The sequence below is a fragment of the Parus major genome, chromosome 3 (assembly GCF_001522545.3).
Source record: "Parus major isolate Abel chromosome 3, Parus_major1.1, whole genome shotgun sequence".
In the NCBI taxonomy this organism is placed as follows: Eukaryota; Metazoa; Chordata; class Aves; order Passeriformes; family Paridae; genus Parus; species Parus major.
In genome coordinates this window covers 106,304,681-106,329,480 of record NC_031770.1, presented here as the reverse complement: position 1 = coordinate 106,329,480, position 24,800 = coordinate 106,304,681, and the positions used below count along the sequence as shown (strand labels likewise).

The following is a 24,800-nucleotide window of genomic DNA, read 5'->3' as shown; positions in this document are numbered from 1 at the left end:
CTGGCACTTACAAAAGTCTTCATCACTTCTGGGCCCCTGCAATTAGGAGCTACAATACAAATATTGCCAGTCATCACACAGACATTGGGATCCCTGAAGTCCCTTGGCTCTTGCTGACAGCTGTGATGGCTAAACCAGTGGATTTCCATCTGACAGAAGCCAGATGCACACATATGGCTCTTGAGCTTGAAGTCATTGCCTACATGAGGTTTCACACAGACCCCTCATGAGGCATCCTGGCACCCACAGCAGCCCCATCCCTCCCTCCCAGACTGTGTCTCCTTTCCCTGGTTCCACAAACACCAACCAACAGCTGCCTTTTTTGCAGCAGTAACTGCATTTCCCCAGTGACTGCCCAGGACCACAAACACAAGGAATTAGAAGCACGTGCTTATCATCCTGCAGCTCAGTTTGATCCCCTCAGCTGTCAGTAAAAGTAAATGCTGAATATTTTACAGTCAACAGGCACAGAGTCCTTCCTGACAGCATTTTCATCACAACTGTTGGGAAATCCACAGTGTTTTCTGAAGCATGCCTCCAGAGGTGGACAGAAACCTGTATCTTTGCTGAACATGGTATTTGGTCTTGGTAATATGGTTTTGTTGATACCATAAAGCATCCCCACTGATAAATGAGAACAACTCTCTCAGGCACCAAAATAGCCCCAGTCTCTGAGCTGATTCTTTTCTTGCTCTCCCAAGAGCAGCAGATCTAGCACTTGATACCCACCCAAACTCCTACTGATTTCCTCCTCCAACACCTCCCAGCTCTCTGAGGGATTTAGACTTTCCACTGGCAAACAGATATATGTGACACAGACCCCAGTTGCAGCTTCCCCCTGTGAGGACCCTTCAGCCATGGCTCCCAGACACAGCAACCCTTTCAGCTCCCATCCACTGCAGCCACATCTCCAGAACATTATCAGAAGAGGCCAAGTGCTTTTAAACCACCTTTGATGAGGTTTTGGATTTTGTCAGCTCTGCAGAGGAGAATGTCTCTACCCTGGCACAGGCAGGTTGCCCTCAGTAAGCCAGCCTGCAGCCCAGGCAGCTGTGATGGATGGGGTAGCACATACAGCCTCCAGCTGAGGAGGGAAAGATCACCTGGGGCAGGGACCTCTCTAAGCAGCAACCTGAGGTCCATCCTACCTCATCACTCAGAGCCCTCCCCCAAGGCAAGGTATGGAGGTGGCCTGGATTTGGCCACTAAATTTGGATTTAATCTTTAACCAAAGTCTAAAGCATGTCTGTTTGCCCCGGGGTCAAAAACTCAACCCCCATTACTGAATTAAAATTTCTTTTCCAGTGTGGTGGTGTGTCTGCCTTTCTCTTGAAAATGCCTTCTTTTACAGCTTGAAACCTTCAACACATGGAAATCCTGGATCCCCTTGACACCATGGACCCACCCAGGGCTATTAGGCATTCAGAAGCTGTTAGCATGTAGATTTTGGTGATAATTTGGTGAATGGAGTTGTCAAACAAATTGCCTTTATTATAGACTGATTAAATGCAATCAGGGAGAGGTGCCTTTCCCTTCCCCAACTCCAGCCCTCATCACTCAAACAAACACACTGAGCCAATTAGCAGGGAAGTGGCAAAAGCAGCTTTCACTTGAAACCTGATATTCTTGAGGAAAATGGAAAAAAAGAACCAACCAACCACCACCAACAATAATAAAAACAACAACAACAAAAAAAATCTTAGTGCTTTCAGAACCAAGATGTGCCTCCAGGGAAAGGTTTCCAAAGCTACCCAGGGCTCACCTGCAGGGTGTGGATGGGAGTTATCAGTATTCATCTGGATGGATGCCAGATCAGCTCCCTTAAGTAAGGTGCTGCTCACATCCAGCTTCCATCCTGCCAAAATCTAGTGCAAAGAACATAAACATTAAAGCAGGTCCAAAGGGAGCAGCACCACCAGGGCTGGTTTTTCTTTCAGCTGGGTTCTTCTGTGTCAGAAAAGCTCCCAGCCAAGCTGTTTCCATGCCTAGAAAACTAAGTTTTTGGCTTAGATCCTTGCAGTGGGTTCTCTGATGTCTGTAAATGCTTGAGTTCACAACCCTTTCTGCAGTAGTGGAGGGATTTGTCTCCATTAACATGAAACTCATGGCAATCACATAGATCTGATGCCACTACCCTTCTGCCCAACATGCCTGAAATCAGCTAATGAATGGGAAAATCCTTGAGAAGAATTGGAGCAGGCATGATAACAACATAAGTTTAATTCCTTGCAGGTATGCAGCTGGAAGTCAAATGGCAGCAGTGGGCAGAGCAAAATTCAACATGTGTTTGCACGATTTAGCTTCAGAGACAGGAACATCTTGGCTGAGCAGAGAGAACACACAGGATATGAGCAATAACTGTTGACTAAGCTTTTAATGCCTGCGTTTAAAGTTAGCACCAAAGCCTACTTTTGGCCCTATTTTCATTAACCTAGTCCCTCTGAGGAGCAGGGCCTGTGCACTGCACGCAGATCACTGCCTATGGCATAGCTTCCCCTGGCAGGGCAAGGGCATTGCTCTGTCTTGGACTCTCACCAAAATTAGAAAGGGTCTAAAACAAAGGTAAAGTTTTATCAAACAGCAAGGATTTTGGAGAATTCATTGCTGTTACTGAGACTAGGACTAGAGGTTTATGGTTAATGTACAGAGATTCAAAAGGTCAGATTCTTACCCCATGCCCCATCACAGTCCTCAAGTATCACCTTGAACATAAGGGGTAAGTGACACATCAAGACAGCAGGTTCTAAGCCTTCAAACAGTCCTGAGCACAAGAATAGATCACAGAATGAGATTAAACCAAGTGTCCATTATACAAGCAGCCCCAGAGAAGAAGTCCAGGTCTTCTTAAGAAGTGGCTGCAAAGTACCTGATAACTCTACTCTCTCCCTCAGGATCTGCTTCCTACCCCCACAATGTCTAAAGGACTATGAAAGAAAACAACTTCAAAACTCTTCACATAGTTCAAATACTTCACTTAAAAGGAATTTGAATTCTTACATCTCAGATTGCACCAGTCCCCAGCAGGGCACGCACTGCTCATGTTCACGTTGTGGTGTTTGAGCTGTTCAAACAGGAGGGACGGAGCCCCAGCGTGAGACTGTGTGCTCAAGGGTTAGAAATCCCCACCAGCCCTGCCTGTGCTCTCTTGTGAGAGCTGAGACTCAGTTAACCACATCTCTGGGCACCTTCTCAGGGTGTGCCTTGCCATGACCTACATAAAAATTAAATCTTCCTGCAGCTGACACATCCCTTGAAGACCCAGGCAGTGGGAGAGTACTGAGAGCAGTGGGATGTGATTGGGTCTGAAGTTCTTGGTAAGTCTTTTATCCAGCTTATTGCAGAGCTGCAGCATGAGAGTCATGTCAGTGCTGCTGACTTAAGACCTGTTTAGAGTTTAAGACTGGTTGTCCCTGAGCTTTCCTTCCAGGGCTGGATCCACACACTCTGGCCACCACTGCACAGCCATGACCTATTACAAACAGCAGCACCTCCTTGGTAATGCTGAGTTGAACCAAGCTAAAAAGTCAGAGAGGTTTTGCTGCTATACAAGGTTTACAGACTGAGTTTTAAACCCCATTCTTCCCCAAAGAGCATCAGCTGCTGTCTCTGGACAGTACTGCTATTCACTTGCAAGCTGGAAAAGCCTTTACATCCTAAAGAATTGTGTCATCTCCCTGCAGCACCAACTGCTGCAGAAACCTCTGTGGGATCACAGCAAGCCTTGCATTCCTCAGCAGTAATACCCAATACAAATCCACTCATCTCCCTGGGGTGCAGACAATTTACATTTTGGATGCACCACTTCTAGGTGGGATGGCATACAGTAAAGCTATAAGTCTTCCCCAAAGATGTTCACCTGCTCAATTCTAGTCATGCCAGAGAAGAATTCAGAACATGCTGAAGTATGGAAAAGTGTATAACAGGCCAGAAACACAGACAAATAATATTAGAAGGTTTCACTCCTTCTGTTCCTTAAACCAGCTGACAATTCACTTATAGAAATAACAGTGACAAACAAGATCTTCCATCAGATAGGAAGAGTTACCTGGGCTGCTGCTCCTTCAGAGAGGCACATGGTGCAAACCCTCATGGAAGGAGGTGAATGGGGTCAGTGCAAAATGTGCTGGGAAAGCATTAGGTGTGATTTGGGAAATGCTGGGCCTTTTCCTACCCCCTCTCATCTTGTGGTTTCTCAGCTCCTGAGCTTACAAAACTATATTTGAGCTGTTACACACTGGGTACAGCCCTTTCCTGCAGCAAATCATGTTTCCTGTTCTGCAAGGTACAGTCAGTCCAAGAAGACTGGGGACATTCGCCAAGCCTGCTATCAAAAAACATAGGTTGGATCTGGCAGAAGGTTTCAACAGTTATGGAAATTAACAGGAGGTTGTGCTGTTGGGATTACAGACCCTGCTTCAGAGTACAGCCTTGCCACAGGGATGTAAACCACCCTTCTTCTCTCAAAGCATGACAATTCAATTGGATGCTAGAGAAAACATTATTTTGTTATCAACAACCTTCTTTTCCATTTTTTAAAAGAACAGCATCTGTTCCCCCTGCCAGCACCACTGAAGCCTATCAAATTTCCTTCCCCTGTTCCAGCTATGTTGTACAAACACAATGTAAAGCACCTTTGCCCTTGGGACACCTGTACACATTTTAGCGCTTGGCAATTTGGCCTGGCTGGGAAAATTTTATCTACATTTCAGAAAGACAACTCCTTTTCCTATTGCAGCTTTTGCTCCCATCATGCCCACTCCATGCACCCCTTCTGCATCAACTTGCTTGCAAGCAGGAGCACAGAGAAAGCTCAGTGCCAAAAAAAGGATAAAAGCACACTAGAAACAAGGAAATGCTTCAGTCCTTTCCATTCAGAGGCAGATCTGCCTTGACTGGGAGCCCCCAGGACTGATGTGCCCCCAAAAGAGACTGAATCACAGACAAGCCAGCCCCCTTCAATTCACATTAAGACTTCCAGCTACTGTATATATTCTTTCCCCCGTCTTCCACCACAAACTCCTCCCTCTCTAACACAAATTTCTCACAGCACACAGACACATGCACTCCCAGGCAGTGAGCAGCAGTGCTGGGATGTGTTGAAACTCAAGTCCAGTGAGGTTCAACCCTTGCAAATGACACTTTTTCATCAGCAAACTGTAACTGGCAGCTCTTATCCACTACAAGAGTTTTACAAAACACCCCTAAAGAGTATGTCAGGCTAGTTCTTCACACTAAGACCCAAAATTAGAACCAATATCCTAAAAGTGGCCCTCACTGAACACTACCAAGCAAACTGATCTGCTCTGCTGAAGTTGCAAAATGAAATCTCTTTTGTTTTCTCAGATCGATATGCACATCCAGAAAGAACAGAAGCAGAAACATAATTTTAAAATGACTAATGCAGGTATAGAGTTATAAAACTTACATGGGACTCCAGACTTTCAAAGTGCTGGGTATTTCCCTGCTATGTACAACACCAAACAAGTGCTATCAACATTTTCTAATTCAGAAAATATTAATAAATGAGACACTTTTTCTTTTATCTTAAGAAAACACAGGCTCAGAATACAATTTGTTCTGTGCATGCACCTCCTTTATCTCAGATCAGGGGGCTTTTGCAACGATCAGGAGCTGTATGTTAAGCGAACAGAAACTGGCCCACTACAAAATAATTTAGGCTTTCTATGGTAGCTTTAATTTACATCCTAAACCCTCCAAGTCTCCTAATCCACCTATTTTCACTCCTGTGAGAAACACAGCACAAAACCTGCCCTAAACTTGCACAGGTTAATACCATTCCTGCTACAAACTTTGACAAGTTTCACACAATTCTTTTTCTTGTCCCAAAGTCAGTCAGACTAACTCTTTTGAAATAGTTTTGCTAATTATTGAGAAAGGCTTTTAAGAACCTCAGAATCCTCTTACAGAAGACACTTTTTATCTTTAGCTTATTTTTAAAAGATTAAAAAGTTACTCCCCACATAACTATCCCAGATCTCTCACATCTCGTTTCCCTGAGCTGCTCCTGAGCACTGGAATAAGAGCCCCCACGCACCAGCAGCACACGGAAGGATCGGCGCTTCTCCCTACCTGAGAAGTCCGCAGAAGTCTTGGCAAAGTTGCTGAAAGCTGTCAAGCACATGAGTCCTAGGAGGAAGGTGGAGGTGGGAAACACATCTGGGCAGCACATCCTTAGGTGCTCTCACGGCTTGCTTTCTTCCAGAGGAAAGGAAAGCGGTTTCTGCCCCTGCCCAGCACTCCTCATTGCCCGGAGAACAGCGTTAGTCCCATCGCTTGGAAGGCTCGCAGCCAGCGGCAGGGAAGGAAAAGCACTCGGCACACACACACACACACACACACACACACACACACACACACACACACACACACATCCCTGGGAGTGAATGAATCCCGGCTGACGAATGAGACAGACCTACCTGAGCCTTGGCGGAGTTCCCAGGGTCCTAAAAGCCACCTCTTTGCCCAAATTTGCTGCAGACTGTTGGTGTGCAGCTGTCCAGCTGTGGCACTGCGAGCTGCTGGGGGCAGTCGGGGAAAGGGGTGCCCCGGGGGGCTGGGTTGATGGAGTCCAGCTATTGTTGGATTAGATATGCAGGGCTTTTGTCTCTCTGGTGCAGACAGACAGAAGGATGAGCAGAGTTTTCAAAGGAGGGAGCCCACAACAAAGCACCTGAATTCACACGGATTTCTGGTATGACGGGTATTTGTAGCTGCTGCTGAAATCACTGAGAGCAGCAGTGACCTGCCAGACTGGTGACAGGACAATTCTGTGTCCCCTCTGTTGAGAGTGATCCTACAGTGGAGGACACTTTGCAGAGGCCCAGGGACCAAACCCTCCTGGATCTCATTGCAGGACTGGGACTGGTATCAGCCACATATCCAAAACCCTCCTTTCTTTTGACAACAGAAAGCCATGCCAGGCTCCCTCTAGCCCACTGGACCCCTCTATCCTCCACCAAACTCAACAGAGGTTTTTCAGCAGATACAGACCTCTGGTTTTCATAGAATCATGGAATGGTTTGAGTTGAAAGGGACTGTATGGATTATCTAACTCCAGCCTCCCTGCCACAGGCAGGGACTCCTTCCACTAGACCAGGTTGCTCCAAGCCCCATCCAACCTGGCTTTGAGAGCCAGGAGTTGTGGATCCTTCCACAGCAATTACTTTAACCTCCAGCTAGCATGGCCCTAGATGCTCACTAAGCACTGCTCACCCTGCAGAGTTAAAGGAAGGCTCCAGCTCACATGGAAGCACATCCAGTATTTGATCCTGCCTGATTTTCATCCATATCCTGGCAGCATCAATCCAGTCATGTTAATTTGAAAGAGGTGAGAACTGAGGACACAGATAGATGGGTGAACTCTGTTGTCCCTGGGTACAGGGCTTTGGTCACCAGCCTTAGCTGCAGCTCAGGCATGTGTTTGCATGTAAATAACGGACATATCCCATATATTCAGTCTAGGGCAGAAGCTGAGTGTCAGTGCAGAGAGGAGGATGTATTTCACAGGCAAAGCCAACACCAGACATTTAGCAGACTATATATCCATATATTATATGGATACATATAGCAGACTATGTATCCATATATTCAAACCTATGGAGCTGCACTTTGTGGGGCTGCCAAGGGGAGATGGGGCCAGGCTCACACACAGCTGCTGAACAAAGTTGCAGCTCCTATCCAGCAAAAATAATCTCAGTGGAAACATACAAGGAATACCACAAGTGGTTTTTATGTCTCTGTCCTGTTCATCCACATGGAATTAAGTGAAACTCTCCAAACACATTGATCCTAGAGCTAAAAACAAGTGTAAGAAACTTCAGCCCAGAGGGCACCGGGGTTTTTTTCAGATTTGTGTGAACTTGTAAAAAGTTTCTTATTCTGAAATTTCCAAAAGTGTTTCAGCTGTTCTCAGATGAATATCAGACTGGCTGCCTGATTATATGTGAAAGACATTTTCAAGAGTGCTGCCATGAATACCAGAGTAACTTTTTCCACCAGAAGTCTATCCTGGGATGGTCTGTGTACTAGAAGCAGACCCCAAAGGGAGCTGTAAGTCCCATGGCCCTGGTTGCTTTCTGCCCATAGGGCCACTTGCTCAAGTTCCAAACAGCCACACAGAGGATGAGAGCAGTGTGGTAAATCTGGAGTTTGGGCTCAAATGCTGTTCATGACCACGGGAACAAGAGGCTGTTCTGGCCTGACCTGCACCTAAGCACTTCCTTCCCACAACATCTCTTGACACACTGAGGGTCTCCAGTGAAGCTGCAGATGAGTCTCCTCAAGGACAGTGGTGACTCTGGGCTGCCCTAAGAGCACAGACACAACCTGAGGTCCAACAGGCTCTGTACAATCCCGCCCCAGTCCCTCTTCTCTGCAGACAATTCTGCCCCCTTACTTTCTTTGCAGAGGACTGTTTAAGCAAGACAGAAGTCCAGGAACTTCTAAAGGCTGCCTTGCTCTTTATTTCACCTGATACTTTAATCCCACCTGCCAAACCTCTCTGACCCATATTTTTCCAAGGCTGACCCAAGTTTTAAAGAGAAAATACCAGAAGATTTGACTCCTGGCATCTATATATAATTCTCTCACCTAGTTCTGCTGCCCTTGCTAAGAGGAAGATTCACCACTGCTGTCTTACAGGCATGAGATAACCGTACCCATTACCAGATTATCAGTCAAAGCTCCTTATCAGCAGGACAAAGAAACAATAGGACCCCTGGAAATTTATCAGCCTCTGGAAAAGGGAAGCACTATTTGCTGAAAAGAGCCCACCCTGTTAGCAGGTGTTGATTTTACTGATTAAAGGGTAATTAGGTTTGGCCGACTCAGTATATGGGGAAGGGGAAAAAAAAAAGTTCTGGTGACAAAGGGTTTAAGGCTAAACATGGGCAGCGTGCTTGAGCAGTCCTTTAGTATATTGTGAATAAAGTCAAACCAAAGGGGAGGAAGTTTACATCAGTGTCCTGTCCTCTGAGGTCATTGTTTTTAAGTCTGTACAGATGCCTTCCAAAAAGAAAGAAGAAAGCAACAAGAAAAGAAAAGAAAAGAAAAGAAAAGAAAAGAAAAGAAAAGAAAAGAAAAGAAAAGAAAAGAAAAGAAAAGAAAAGAAAAGAAAAGAAAANAAGAAAAGAAAAGAAAAGAAAAGAAAAGAAAAGAAAAGAAAAGAAAAGAAAAGAAAAGAAAAGAAAAGAAAAGAAAAGAAAAGAAAAGAAAAGAAATTACCTTTGAGAAGCAGACAATTCAGTTAAAGCCCATCTCCATAATGCTCTTATTCCCTGGGGCATGTGGGAACATCAGCTGTGTTTGGAAGGCAAAGAGGCCACCTGTCCCAGTGCAGCACAGATAAAGGATGTCTGTCATGCACAGTCTCATGGGGTAAACATGAATCAAGGCAACACCAAGTAACAGCCCTTGAAATCATCCATGCCTTCAAATACATCTCTGGGGATAGGCAATAACACATATAATGATACACATTCTCTTGAATCCCTCGTCCCCAAAGCCACCCAGAAGTGGGAATAGGCCAGTAGTGACACAGTCCAGTCCCACATCTTAGCTTGGGGGAGTGATATTTGCTCTGTTTCCCTCCACAGATTAACTGTGGAGAAGTCTCACTGTATCTAAGGTGCTTAACAACTGTACTTCAGTCCTCCCCTTCGACAATGTTACTTAAGTGCATTTTTCTCTTCTCCCACGCCATTCTCTTTCAGATTCTCTCCTTCTGCTGCACATAAAACTATAATATCTGAAACATCCATGCAAATTCCCAAATACAGTTAAGTACAACTGCAACTGGAGAAACTGAGGCACTGAGAAAGGAAATAATTTGTCATTCAGTTTTGTGACCCCATTACCCACATTACCCAGCTCATAAATGGTAATCAGGAGTGGACCCAGTAAGGATGATTCCCAGTTTAATGCTCTGCTAATCTTGCTTCCTTCCAGGGCTGATTTTTGGTAATGCTTTCCTATTTTTTACTGACCCGGCACCATTAACCTCTTCCTTGCTGATTAAGTCCTCAACAGCCAAAGACTGGTCAGTAGAAGAGCTGGACCAGGAATAACTCTCAGCTAGAGAACCACTTGTAGGATTGAAACCCTGCTTGTTTACACAGTCACAAGTGGATTTATTAGTACAAACTTTCCAAGACTAGTCTTTCTTTCTAACCCTAGCAACATTATTCACTTCTAACTGTTTTTTCCATAAGGTCTCAAAGCACTCTCCAAAAGGCCCTGTTGCATTCTGCCACTTCACACATGGACAAAGAGCAGTCATAATTTTGAGGTCACTACTCTCTCAATGTCAGCCAGGAGAAAATGACAGAGATAAGAAAATATTAAATACTTTTTAAGTCCAGCCAGAGCTCTTTCCACCTGGCCACATTCCTTCCAAATGAATATAAATTAATAACAAAGTATATGTGCATATATACCTACAAAAATATATACTGGGTAGTCAGAGCTTTGATATAAAATAGCAAAGTTTCCCAAGAGAGTACAACTCCTTGTTTCCTTTTTTTTTAATCTTTCCCCTAGCAGTGTCTTATGGAAACAGATGGGGTTACTCATGGAAGTAAGCACTGTTTGCTTTCATCAATTTAAAGGCAGAGGACTTCACATAATGCAGTTTTGCAATACAACACCAAGTATCTCACAAGTAAAATCCTCCTCTCTCTCCATATTCAATGCTAAACAACAGCTGTGCAGAATATGCAAACTGAAAAGCCTTTGAAGTTTCCACATTTTGTGTCACTCAATCACTTCAGTTTACAAAACGAACAGAAAACCTGGAGGACTTTACTCCATACTGGGACAGCTTTCAAGTGGGGGTAGTGCTTCAATCAAATTCTGTGTAGAGTAAAAGTCCCTGGTGATGCACTTATTCCACTGAAACATTGGGAAGCACTGAACAAAGTGGTGCAAAATCTTCCAATGCATGAAAATATCAGAAGTAAAATATTTGGAGACTAAAAAGTGATCCACAAAAAAGCTGAAAACTTTCTCCTCATGTCTCACCAAGTAACTGGTGTTGGAACCTCCCTCAGTTGGCATTCTCCTTATTACAATGGTACCATGTTCCTGGTTAGAAAATACTGTGCAACCTGGTGATTTTTCTGGGATTGGAATATCCAGTTGGGTTTAGTTGGTACCTTTTGCACAGGATGTTCTCATGTGTTATATACATAATACATCTACACATATACGGTGTTGATCACTGTATTAGAACTACAGTGGAATTTGGAATCATCTTGATCTTTGTACTACACTGCAATACATAAAGGTTTAAAGAGACAAGTTTACTGAGACCTTCAGGACCTGCACTGTCTTCTGATATCTGTAAAGTGAAACTGTTCTGCACCTGACCTGACACATAAGTCCTCTTCTAACAGCTTTTTTGGGTAGATTTCTCCATTAATTGGATGATGGTAGGTACTGGCTTTAGTATTTTCCACCACTATCTTTCCATTAGTATATTCAATAGCTCTCTGGGAGTGCTTCTTAGATGAGAGGCTGAATTTGACACCTGAATTTGGGCCTATCTCAAACCTCTGAGGGCATACAAAGGCAGTAGCATGCAGGACAACAAGAGAGTCCTTCAGCATTCCCCCAGGTTCTTCTGTCCCTCATGGGCACACATCCTCTACACACAGCCCATCCTTACAGAAACTACCGTTGTAACTTACACTGCAAAAGCCTTTTTTTTTTTGCCAGAGACCTTTTCCATAAAAAGGATTTTTTCCAGGCATTGTCACAAAGCCTTTTCATAAAATCCACCCCTATAGTAATAGTCCAAACCACATAAAGGTCTGAACACAGGAACTGCCTCTCACATTCTGGACTAGTCCTTGATTCACTTTTGATCCAGGCCACCCAGCATCCAGAATATTTCAGAGCATGGCTTGGGAGCTGGCAGGAACTTTGGCCATTCCCGATAGGCAGAGGGAATCATGGTTTGGAGTTTGATAGCATGACCACAACTAGATGTTCTAAGAGACCCAAGAGTGTTTCAGGAGTTTGTAATATCCTTGGTGAAGACACAGAGAGACAGTTCTCAGCATGGGCTGAGAAATGAAAAAATAACCCCAGAGCAGACTGTCTGCCAGTGCTACAGCATCTTCTCCTTCTGCTACCCTGGCAAGCCTGATTAGAGCTGCCCGGAATGACAGGACATCCTGCAGTCTCCAGACTCCAGCACAGCTACAGCCCAGGTGGTTTGTGTTTGTGTTCCTACTTACAGTGATCAGTAGGACAGGCCATTCCTTCAGGAGCATTCAGCATAGTCTGTGCTTAAGTTTGATCTGGAGAAGTCAGTGAAAAAATCTTATTGGCTTCCCTGGTTCCAACATAACTCGGACAGATCAGCTTTCGCCTCAGATTCATCATTGCCCTGGAGCAGAGGGTATTTCCCTTGATTTTGTACAGACAGAAAATTACACAAAAAACCTTTGGCTCACAGATCACAAACTGGTAAAAAATCAAAGGGAATCAGAGGAAATGCTTTTCTGCTGAATGGGGAAAATTAATCCCAAGTGTAATTTCTCTGACATTAGTGCAAATTCAACAGTGGACAACATCTACCATTTGCAAGAACAGATTTGTGTTCTCCTTTCACATGTACTTAAACATACATTTTCCTTCCCTCTTTTAAATCTTTTCCATTTGAGAGGGCTGTTTCAAGAGTAACCATATGCTTTCACATGCATTTTAATACTCAGGCCAATAATATCACCAGCTGGTTTTTTTTCACAGTGGTCCCAAAAGACTATCCAGTGAGAAAGTCCAGGTGTGCTGAGCAGTGCAGACAGCACTGGACTATGTCATCTAAAACAACCCAAGGAATTTATAAGTGCACTGAATTCCAAGACAGTCAAATCTCCACACTCTGCAGCCACAACACTATCATTAGGGAACTCCAGTTAACTTGCCTCTAGGGCAAGAGATGCTTCCTACTGCAGAAAGCTCATACTGAAATTTGGCTGCAGTCATTGTCTCTGGGAACCTGGGTCACACAAGAAATTTGCAAATGTCAGAGTTCTTCAGGCTGGGCATTGCCTGGTCTGACAGCAGTGTTATGTACAGAGCTGTGTGGGTATGGGCATAGCTTAGTGGTTGCATGCATCCAGAGACTACGTAAAATAAGTATAAAAAATGGCTTCTCTAACACAGGTAACTTACCTCAGAAACACCTCAGCAGAGGCAGAAAGAGAACGCACTTGGATTCCAAAACCTTCCCAATTTTTGCTGGACTATCCCTTTGTGAAGACTGAGAAGCCAGCACCACCCTCCCAGCCTTTCCCTGCCCAACACTCTGGTTCTGTGCTCTGCCCTGCCCTGCACTTATCCCCTGGGTGCTGTTTCATGCACAGCCCTTCCCTGGTCATTCTCAATCTCAGGTATTGTTGTCCATGGAGAATCTCTTCTATTTATTACTACACTGCTGGTAATTTCTTGCTTCACTTGCTTTCACTGTCCATCTTGGACATGCATAAATAGTCAAATTCCCTTCTCCTTCTCACAGTGAAAGGTAAAACAACTTTTTTCCAGTTCACTGAATCTATCCTGAGCCAGCACACCAGCTCATCTCCACCTAATGTTCCTTCTGCAAAATGTACCTTCTGACAGTAGAGGAAAAGCAGCTTTATCCATGAAAAGGAGTCTGATTTGAGGCAGTTTGGTTTTCACCCAAAGAAGATTGCCACAAATGGTGCTGTGAATAAAAAGGAGGGCTGAGAGCTTCTTCAGCTGTCTTAGGGAGCCAGTGTCCAGAGCTGCTGCTGCTGCTGCTGCTTCTGTGGTGGAAGAGGCAGAGACTCGAAGCTTGTAAAGACCAGTTCTCAGGTGAAAGCCTTTCTGTGAGTCCAGAGGGAAGCAAAGTGAGACATAACACAAAGCAGCAGTTTCTCTCTCCAACCTATTTTCACACAATAGTACTTCACACAACCTACCCAGTGCAGTGGAAAATAATGTTATGATTTCTAAAGGGCTTTTACAACAAAAGATATAAGAGACATTTTCTCTTCAGGTTAGTCACTAGTCACACAATAATGAAGAGAATAAGTTGATTGGTTTTGTTAAAAATAATGAGAAGCCATGACTTCAAGCAATTTGACCATAAATTTTTACTTGCTTTTCCTCCTGCATATGGAGGTTGAGATAGTAGATATAATTTACTATGACAAACCACCAGGATTAATGCATTAATCAAGAAAAACAAATGGTCCCCCTTGAAATCTCCTGCCCACCTAGAGAGAGTAATGGGGTTATAAATGGAGAAAGAACAAATATTGACTCTATGAAATGTAAAGGTACCTGAGAGTTCACCCATCAGTCTTTAGATTACACTTGCTTTTCAAGATTAATGGGATTTCTTTTATAATCAATTTCAATTGGAGCTTTTTTTAGCATCTCAGGAAACAGGAGGGGGACATCAGTGGTCTCTTTAGGCTCTCAAGGTGTTCCAGACTGTTTCTGAAGCACAAGACCTCCAATTTCTGGAATGAGGTAGATGCTCCCAACCCAAGATATATCAGTTTAAGTACTGAAGGAGCTGCCTGGATTAATCAATGAGTTATCTATTTAATGGTGTTTCTGAGGCAGCTTCCTGTAAAATGGCTCCTGAACTCAGCCTCCATCACTCAGACTACAGAAGCTCAGAGGCAAGGACACCCCTTGGCATCTGGACCCATACAGGACTCAAGAAGAATTTACTGCCTAAGGAAAAGACCTCTGGCATCATTTGCTGAACTTAATCTTTGTCACACACTCCTCATAACTCTCCAAACTCATAACATCTCATTCTTTTAACCTCTAAAGCAATTATATACTTGTCTTCTACACATATTATTGGATTGATTTTAATATTGGTATCCATATTAGACACAATTCCTCTTTAAAATTTCTTACTAAATCAGAAAATTAGGAGAATCAAATGTTTTATAAATACTGAGTTCAGCCAGTGTTGTCCCTTCCGTAACCTGTAAAGGTGCCACACATCCCAGATGAAACTGAATTTTGAGTGGGGTCATAATCAAGAGGAGTGGGGAGACATTATCAAGAGCAAAAGACCCAAGAAAAACTACAAAGCCATGCAGTCAAATTCTCAATGATCTGAAAACATCACAAATTCCAAGAGGAATTTAAAGACACTTCTGACTCTGAACATAGAGCCAGAATCTACTGAGGCACTAGCAAAGCCACCAACAGACCAGTTCACATTTCATATATCCCCTGCACCCTGACAGAAATCATTTGCACACTGTTTTTTTATTCTCCCATACAGGTTATATAGTAACAATTTACCCTCCAGGGCTGGAACACAACAAAGGGAAAAGGAAATGGAAGAGCATAGGTGTGCATGAACACGGCAGTGATGTGCCACGGAAGCCGTGCCCACTGCCAGAGGCCCTCTGGAAGCCCCAGGCTCAGAGGAGCAGATGTGACCACTTTCCCAGCGCTGCACAGAGGGGAGAACATGCCCTGGCCTGGCAGGGTTAACTGCGTGTGGCTCCAGCAGGATGCACGCTCCAAAACAACCGAGACCCGGGGCTGTTTTGACAGAACAAGAGGAAGATTTTCCAGTCCATCGCTTTCCTGAGCTCAGTGCTGGGACGCTGTGTCTGAAGAACAGCTCTCTCTCTCCTCTTTGCTTGCTCTACAGTAAGGTAAAAAATGTAATTGTGGATGGTTGATGGCCACCTTAATGATCAGCTGCTCTACCAGAAGGGTCTGGAACCTGAGGTCATTTTAAGAAACATTCTGGGATTTCTCTGATTATTTTCAGCTAGGTCAACTCACCTTAAGTTGAACAACAACTCATGTCTCATTGAAGGGAAGAATCCAGAAAGACTAGAACTGACATCAGACTGTTTAAAGGTTCTAATAAAACCTTTCCAGAGTAGTTTATAGTAGCTGCTTTAGTACCTGGGATAAACAGGACAAAGAGGAATCCAGGCATAGCCTTGTGTCTCTGCTGACACAGGTTTGCAAGAGAATCTGAAGAATTCAGATACCTCTGGACACTCTGGAAGGAGCTATGTCAGCTCCACCAGCCACTGCTGGGGCTACAGCAGCTATGAACAGCTTGACAGGTGTTTTGAAAAGGGCACAATTCAGCTATAAGAGGAGGTAGAGAGGCCCTCTGAGAGCCAGTCCCATTATTTCTGTAATATGGGGACATCCATCTGCCTCTTCTCAACCCCTAATAGACAACAAACCATATCTCCAGAGCAGCTTAGCCTCTCACAGATATCTCTTTTTGTTTAGAGACACAGTAATAATAACAGCAGGTGTTACCACTTTTTTCTGTGTTTCCTATAAAAAAAATCCATGTTCCCTTGGGCAACATGAAAATTCACTCCCTTCTTCACACCCTCTGGCAGGCCACAGACAGCTGTGTTGGGGCTGCTGCAACGTGGCTTCAGGTGCTCAGAAGCAATCCCTGGGATTTCAGACTGCAACGCAGACTGTTTTGGAAGGTGATACTGACAGCCCTGGTCCTGCTGGTGCTGGGTCTGAGGCACTGCATTCCTGGGGACATAAGCAGGTTAAATCCAGGTAAGCAGGTCAGCCCAGGCCAGTACATCTCCACACCAGAAATGTGCACCCCTTCCTTACCTTCCAAATGCAGCCATGGTCTGAGAAGGTCTATTCGTCAGGCTTTGTTTCAACAAAGCTGAGTTAAAGCACAGAAATCAAAAATGAATGGCTCAGAATGACAGAGAAAGCGAGGAGCAAAACACAAGGTCTCCTTCCTCCTTAAACATTGGCCTTTTTTCCTCTAATGAGCAGGACCATTTTTCAGTGAAATCTTTAGCAAGGAAGTGCAAAGAGGGATCAGTTGTACTTCTGACCTGAGGGAGAATCTGTTGATATTATTGATACCTCTGCAATGACACATCAAGGGAGGAAAACACTGAAATGCTGATGTCAAAAGAGATCTGGGTTTGAAATAGGCTGGAGGTGGCAGTTTGTCCAGCTGGATAACTGAGGGTGTTTGGGGTGACTATGAGCATTGCTGCCAAGTTCAGTTTGAAAACAAATTCCTCAAGAAGGGTGTTAAAATAAGGGAGGAGACATCAAAGATACTAGCATGAAGGATGACATTTAATGGAAGACCTTGGCCCCATCCTATTCCCACAGATGAGAGGATCAGGCTAAGCACTATTTTCTACCTGTCCTGCTTTTCTTCCCAAAGAAACTCAGATTTAGGTAGTAAGGAACCATAAGTGAGCTTCCCCAGGATTGCACGGGAGGGACTAGAAATATGCTCAACTCAGTCAGAATTAATTCAGAGAAGTACTAAAGTCTGTTTATTCACAGAATAAGCTGAGTTGGAAGGGACCCTCAAGGATCATCAAGTCTGAGATGTGCCTGAGAGCATTGCCCAAACACTTCTTGAACTCTGTCAGGCTGCTGCTGTGACCGCTTCCCTGGGAAGCCTGTTCCAGTGCCCAGCCACTCTCTGGGTGAAAAACCTTTTTCTAACATCCAACCTAAAACTTCCCTGACACAACTTCAGGCCATTCCCTCAGGTCTTATCACTGGTCACCACAGAGAAGACACCCACGTCTGCCTCTCCTCTCTCCTCCCCAGGATGCTGTAACTGCAATGAGGTCTCCCCTCAGTCTCTTCCAGGCTGCACAAGACAAGTGCCCTCAGCCACTCCTCATATGGCTTCCCCCCAAGGCCCTTCACTATCTTTGTTGCCCTCCTTTGTTATGCCACCTGAGAACAGTGATGCTTTTCATTTATGAACCTCACCCTATTCCAGTGATTGTAAAGCAATCCCTATTTTTATAGATTTTGATATATAGGCAAGAAGAGCAGGGAGGAGCTCTTCTCCTACTCTGTCTGATGTGACAGGATGAAGAAACTCAAGGTGAGTGTCTTGACACTGTATTTCAAGCTCAAGAAAGCTGTTCCTGAAAAAGAGACCAAACAACACATGGTCCAGTGTCTTGATGCCAGCGTGCTTCAAAAACCCACAGGAACTGGGAAATACACAGGAGCAAGTTTCTGGGCCCTGCAGGGCACCTCAAGGGAAATACAGTTCTCTTGAACCCTGAGCTCAGGGCAGTTCCAGCCCATCAAAATGGTTTTGCTAGCCTGAAATCAAAAGTGGTCAGTCAGAGAGTTAAAAGTGGCTCCCTAACACTGAAACATGCAATTCTCTTCTTTAAAGACAGTTGTGAGCTACAAATCTGCAGTTTTCCAAGTCATAGCCCATACATCTCCTTACAGCTATTTTATTATCTCCTCGATCATCATTAATTTATTGGAATTAGCCCTACATGATAATTCCTCACCCCCTGAAAAATATTATTCTACCTTTTTAATAGTGCTTACATAAGGGATAAGAACATTAAAATAGATTAATCTTGAGAAGGAGTGGTGTGCTCAGTGCTGGTGGCGATTGTTTTGTATTTTCAGGATCAGAGTGCCCTCTTCTGTCCCATCCATGTCCTGTTTATTAACTCAATCGCAGATCACAGAAAAACTGTGACTTGCCTTCTGCACACCTTATCGTCTCCTAAAGCACAGCTGAGAAGCCAAGCACCAGATCACAAACTAGGAAATTTCTCTTGTTAATGTGCGGGCTTGGGCAGTCATCTGCAACCAATAAAAGGGGTTGGGGGAACATCACAGGCAACGTGATGGATCTAATTAGTTCACGAGGTCAGGGATATTTTGAAATTAATCTCTGCAAAGTTTAAACAGCAGGGTGTTATTTATAGACCTGCATTTAAAATTCACCTTCCTCCTGCCTCTGTAGCCACTAATTGAATCCAGACTGATGGCCAAGGAAACCTGACTGACACAAACATATTAACAGTACCTCAACAGTACTTTTGCATATAATAATTTCTAAACTAATCTTGGTGAAAAGCACTGGGACTGAGGGCTATCTGAATTATGGACAGAGATAACAACGGCCTCGAAAAAAAATTTTAGTTGAGTATTTTTTATCACGAAGACACACAGAAGAGGGTTTCTGGGAATCATACCACCACTTTCACGTGGCAAAGCCGGAATTCCTAAGCTGTGGCGGGTCCCTGGGATGCGCACGGAGCACGAGTGTGCCGCCGCCGCTGAGGGCCCGGGGAGGCACCGGCAGCCCCAGGGCCGCATCCCCCGGCACCACCGGCCCGTCCCCTGCTTTGGGACCCCGGCCTCCTGCCACACCTGAAATCGCCCTGAGGGGTGGAGGTGAAATAGGCCGTTTTGTTTCCCTTCATCCTTAAATCACAGAGCAGTTTGAAATGGGAGGGTATTTAATGTGCCTTCCAGCCCCCTGCCGTGGAGCAGGGACACCTCCCACTAAACCAGCTCCATCCAACCCGGCCTTGAACACTTCCAGGGATGGAAAGCCCACAGCCCCTCCAGGCAGCCTGTTCCAGTGCCTCACCACACTCACACAGAGGAATTTCTTACTAAAATCCAACCTAAACCTGTTCCAGTTTACCACCGCCCCGTGAGGCGGCACCGCCTCCGCGCTCCGTCCCGCCGCGCTTTGTCCCCCCGCGCTCGCCGTAGCGGCCGCGCCGCAGCCGCCATGGCGGCCGCCTGTGGGAGACTGCTGCCGAGGGGCGCCGCCATCGCCCTACCCGGCCGTGAGCACCGCCCGGACCCCCGCCCTCACCCCTGGGCACGCCCGAGCCTCCCCCCTGCCCGGTGCCCTCCTCCTGCCCTCCCTGCCCCACAGAGCAGGGGGCAGGAGGCTCCTGCCCTCCCTGGCCTGGCGGGAGGGCTGTGGTGCCGTGTCCTGCTTTGATGGGGGCGGTTCATTTTGAAATCACGGGTGTTTCAAACGTTGTTTTGTATTTTACAGGGTGTTTTTCTCTATCGGGGTATCGAGTGAGCAGCGATGGAAAGCCACCGAAATTCCAGCCGCCTCCGAAGCCCGTCATTATTGACAGGAAGACGCAGAAGGAGGAGAGGAGGTGAGGGTGTCCCACGGCTCACCTGGGCAGTGCTCAGGCTGGTCACTGTGTGAGCACTTACTTAAAGAGTCAAAGCATTATTACACCAAAGGAAAAAAAAAATAAAATAAAAGTTTTTAGAATTCTAGCAAGGACCATTTTTGTTGAAATACGTTCAAAACACTTTAAAATACTGTTTCTGCAGTTTCTGAAAGCAGTGAAACATGAAAAAATGTAGAAAAGCAAGTACTTTTGTAAATTTGGGGTTAAGGTGGGAGATTATGTCTGTTAAAGGCATCTCTAGTTAAAGGCATCTCTTTAAGCATGCCAGGAGTGACATGGACGCAGGTCCTGCGTCTGCCTTTACCTTGGAACTCAAGGTCAGTTGTGAGCACGTGCATCACTGGTTGTGACATGGACCTGATGTCTCTGGTAGCCTTCATGAGATGTCTCATTCTGGGTATTTTTGATGTCACCTCAACCCATTTCATGGAATCACAGAATGGTCTGGTTGGAAGGGAACTAAAGATCATCTCATTCCAAGCCCCCTGCCATGGGCAGGGACACCTCCCACTAGACCAGGTTGGTCCAACTCCCATCCAGCCTGTTGGTGAACACTTCCAGGACTGGGGCATCCACAGCCTCCCTGGGTTTTAAACCAAATTTGCACCGCTTTAAATGACCCTGTGGTTCAAATTGCAGCACTGTGTTGGGAAGAAGAGTGGTGGTAGTGTCTTGTTCATCTGCCCCCTCCAAAAAACCTCACTTTGAAGATCATGAGGTTTGGTGTTGTTTGCTGCCTGTGGGGCTGTCCATGGGCAGCAGCACCAGCCAGAACCTCTGTTGCCCCCACAGCCCCCATAAGGTTTGTTGGGCAGATTTGTATTTGTCCTCCTCTCTGTTGGGCACTTCTCTCCTGGCCAGATCCAGGACTTCTAAGATGAATCCGTGCAACTTCATCCATCCACTCTGAGGCCAGGTGGTCTTGTCATCCAAACCAGAGTGAGCACATCCAAATATCTGTAGGAAATGGTTCTCAGCTCAAGCCCATCCATGTCAGGAAATGTGCACTTAATTCAGCAGTCAGATAACTGAGGTCCAGGCCATGGGGAAATTCTTTAGCATGGTTTAATTTTTTTGTAGCAGAAAAATAGTTTTACCAGTTCATTTAAGCTTCTGTAACAGAAAAGGACATTTATGTGGTGTGTCCTGTAAGATCAGTTTGTGAAAACTGCAAATACATTCTTCCATTATTGTTACTAAAAAGTCAACAAATAGTAAGTGTTCTGTTGTGGGAGTTTCAATTAAACAGTTAAATAACCTGTTTCTAAGTTGTGACAGCACTAACTGAACTGTCCTCTTTCAGTCAGCTCCTCTGAGACATGTATTTGTGGTTTGGGAAAAAATCTGTTAAAAAGAACAACAAAAAAACAACAAAAAAGCCACATAAAATTTCAAAACAAACATCAAAACCCCAAAAATTCCTTTTAGATAACAAAAACCATTAAATAAAATTGGTGACTTCATAGACTGCAGTTTATATCTCTGAAAAGGCAACAGCTGGTAATTCTAAGGCCAAATACTTGGAATTGTCTCATATTTTTTATACAAATGCTTTTGTTTCATACTTCTAAAAGTTTGGCTTTTCTTACAGATTCCTGAGCCCTGAATTTATTCCTCCCAGAGGGAGAACAGATCCTCTTAAATACTATATGGAAAGAAAGGATATGATACAGAGAAGAAAAGTGTTCAACATCCCAGAATTCTATGTTGGTCAGTGTCTGCACTAAAATGTTCATTATTCTGTCTGTATTTCACATTGTGTGGGGTGTTAGAAAGTGTGGTCATATGTAGAACAGCATAAAACATAAAGTGTCAGGTGTGTTAGATTAACTAAGATGCATTTCTATATGTTAGTGTTATTTCTATAATACTTCCTTATTTTAATCTCATATTTACATCCTACTTCATTAAAGAGTAATTCTAACGTGTTCCTTATGTGGAATTTTTTTCAATCCTGGCATTTCAGCATATGGTTTACCAGTAGAGCTAAAGAAAAAAAAATACATTAATTGTATTCAATTTGGATAGGGAAGAGAATGAAAATAAAGATGAAGAAAGTTTGCAGTTAACCTGCAGTATCACTTCAACTTACATTAATTCAGGTCACGTTAGGAGTTTTTTCTGTTTCTGGCAGTTTTGATGGAAAACAAAAGTATTTTCAAAATGCACCTGAATAGATGCACTTTGCCTGACTCTTCCCACATTTTGGTACATATTAACTGGGACAGGCTGTTTATTTTAATCCATTTTTTTTGGCAGGCAGTGTACTTGCTGTGACGACTGCGAATCCCTATGCCAGTGACAAATCCAACCGGTTTGTTGGGATCTGCATTCAGAGGGGTGGGAAAGGACTCGGTGCTACCTTTGTCCTTCGGAATGTCATAGAAGACCAAGGTGGGGTTTCAGCTGTGGTAATTATGCTGCAAGTGTTCAGTAAAAAATGTGTTACGTTGTAGAAATTTAATCTGTGGGGAGGGAAACAGCAGATTGAAGTGAAAGTATGTGTCTGCCTGTTAGACTGCTAAACTGTGCAAGTTTAAAGCTGTGTACACAGAAATGTTCATGTGCTCTGTACTTGAAGGCATGGAACTGCACAGTAATTTTTAGATAATCTGTGACAGTTGTACTTATGTCAGAGCCTGGGCTGTCTCTTGCCATGAAAATACCAGCCCAGTTGGTATATATATATATTTATATTTATAATTGGTATTATAAAACGTGTGTTTTCATGAACTGGGGATGTAGGTGTTAAGTCTTTTAACAAGCAGCAGATTAGAAGAGTTTTATCACACATTCATATTCTGGATTATGACAAAATCAGGGGCAGTGCAAATAGTGGAGTTCTGAGCGCAAAAATGAAAGGGGTGAGTGTCTCACCTACCCTGAGATGTACCAACAGCCATTGTAACCAAATGGAAATAAAGTTTAAAACCCAAGCTCATCTTCCTTGAATTGGAGCCATTCAAGTCTCTTAAGCCCCTCTGTATCAAAGATTTGATTTACAGAGAAATTGCAGAGACAGTACATGAGTGTAATCAGAAGTCAACACAGCACTGTAGTGCTCTGAAGACTAAAAAGCAGTCTGCAATGATACAGGAATGTATAACTGAAGCAATGCTGCTTGGGTGTTCGTATTTCTCCTGAACTTGGTTCACTAAACCAGGCTTTCTGTCTTTAAGGGGTTGAAATCTGTTATGAACTGTACAGTCCTCGAATCCAGGCGATCGAGGTGCTGAAGCTGGAGAAGAGGCTGGATGAGAACCTGATGTACCTGCGAGATGCCCTCCCTGAGTACAGCACTTTCGATGTCAATATGAAACCTGTGTCTCGTATGGCCCAAGAGGAAATTCCTGTGAACAAGGTAGGAGCCTTGTCTTTCAGAGGAAAAGCACGGGATTATTTACAACTTCCATTTATGACTTATCCTGGCAAACTGTAGCAGATCTTTGCTACATCAGTTACCAGGGTGACAAAAGTAGGTAAAATCAGGCAAGTCTTTGTGCCATTATAATGAAAGAATGGTGAGAATGTAAACACCTACCATCCTCTGGAGTTAATTTTGAAGACACACAAAGAGGAGCTGCCTCCACATTCCTCTGTAGAACTGTGCAGAGGGGAAAGCTTTTCTTACAGGAAAGTTATTGTTAATGTGGTAACTGATTCAGGAGTGGTTGGTGTCAAGAAACAAGGTAAGAAAGATGGAAGATTCACCTAAAATCTGTATCTCAGGGAAGATCCAGAAACCATCACACCCTGCCAGAGCATTGGGTAGAAGCTCAGTATGATGATTCATCCCTTTCCTCTCATGCTACTTTTGTGGTTTTTTAATAAGGAGCAAAACTACAAAAGATGAGTTAGCTTCAATTTATGTTTCAGTTAAGGACTCTGCAATAAATTGAGGCAGTGTTAATTAAAAAGTTTTACAAGGTATTATGATAATCATAAAGTAGTAACTACTAAACACACAGATTGGTTAGTTTTGTCTTACTTTCCTCCTGTTAGAGCAGCAGTTGTCACCTTTTACTAAGATCACAGTCAAAAATGTAATTCCTTAATACCCTTCTCTTATTTTGGTTTTTTTTTTTAATTTTTTAATCTTTCACTCTAGCTGCAGGTACGAATGAAGCCTAAACCGTGGTCAAAACGGTGGGAAAGACCCAAATACAATATAAAAGGAATCAAGTTTGAGCTACCAGAACATAAAATGAAAGCAGCACAGAAGTGGAGCCAGCCATGGCTGGAGTTTGACATGCTGAGAGAATATGATACTTCAAAAATAGAGAAAAAGATTCGGAAGGAACTGAGTGAAGAACTTGAAAAATAATAATGTTTTCTGCAGTCTAGAATTCCTGAGAAAATTAGTATTTTTAGTTTACAACAGTATGGATGATATTGTCAAGTTTTGTATATACATGGACAAAGTAAAAATAAAGTTAACCTTTCCAGATTTTGGCGTGAACAGATTTCTGTGGTTCAAGGGTCCACTGCCCTTCTGATGCTTCCAAGTCATTACAAGGAATCTTTCTTCCAGAAACAAACATCTAAAGAGCTAAATTGTGATAGAACATCAATTACATTTTTGTCATAGCACAAGGCTGGTGCTAGAGACAAGCTGTGTTGAGACAAAGCAGAACAAGAGAAAAGTAATGAGATCATGGGCTTGTGGTGAGTGTTGATTATCAGTTGCATTTTTGTTGGCATTCTGAGAGAAAAACAGCAGAAACTGGTTATTAGAAAGCAGCATTTGTAACATAAGGCCTGAGGCTACTGAGGGTTACTGGAGCTGGAGGGGTTTCT

At 44.0% G+C, this 24,800-nt stretch overlaps 2 protein-coding genes across 3 annotated transcripts in view; one reads left to right on the top strand and one right to left on the bottom strand.

Annotated features, from left to right (window-relative positions):
• EVA1A (eva-1 homolog A, regulator of programmed cell death) overlaps positions 1–6,323 on the bottom strand; it is a 202,752-nt gene extending 196,429 nt beyond the window's left edge. Inside the window, exon 1 of one of the 2 annotated variants that reach the window (XM_015620809.3) lies at positions 6,091–6,323. In XM_015620809.3, the coding sequence (XP_015476295.1) occupies positions 6,091–6,190 (100 nt within the window). In that variant the 5' untranslated portion in view covers positions 6,191–6,323. The remainder of the gene's footprint in view (positions 1–6,090) is intronic. The other variant, XM_015620810.3, reaches the window with a different exon arrangement.
• Positions 6,324–19,524: 13,201 nt separating this feature from the next.
• On the top strand, positions 19,525–24,450 carry MRPL19 (mitochondrial ribosomal protein L19). Its single transcript, XM_015620817.3, has 6 exons — positions 19,525–19,631; positions 19,850–19,961; positions 21,595–21,713; positions 22,263–22,397; positions 23,183–23,364; positions 24,112–24,450. Exons 1-6 carry the CDS (start codon positions 19,574–19,576, stop codon positions 24,325–24,327), a joined length of 822 nt encoding a protein of 273 aa, XP_015476303.1. The 5' UTR covers positions 19,525–19,573; the 3' UTR covers positions 24,328–24,450.
• Positions 24,451–24,800: the final 350 nt, after the last annotated feature.

Excerpts from the sequence above, each read along its gene's own strand:
- MRPL19 (XM_015620817.3), top strand. The coding sequence starts at position 19,574 with ATGGCGGCCGCCTGTGGGAGACTGCTGCCGAGGGGCGCCGCCATCGCC. Across the intron at positions 19,962-21,594 it reads ACGCAGAAGGAGGAGAGGAG|ATTCCTGAGCCCTGAATTTA; the intron begins GTGAGGGTGTCC and ends CTTTTCTTACAG. Across the intron at positions 21,714-22,262 it reads CATCCCAGAATTCTATGTTG|GCAGTGTACTTGCTGTGACG; the intron begins GTCAGTGTCTGC and ends TTTTTTTGGCAG.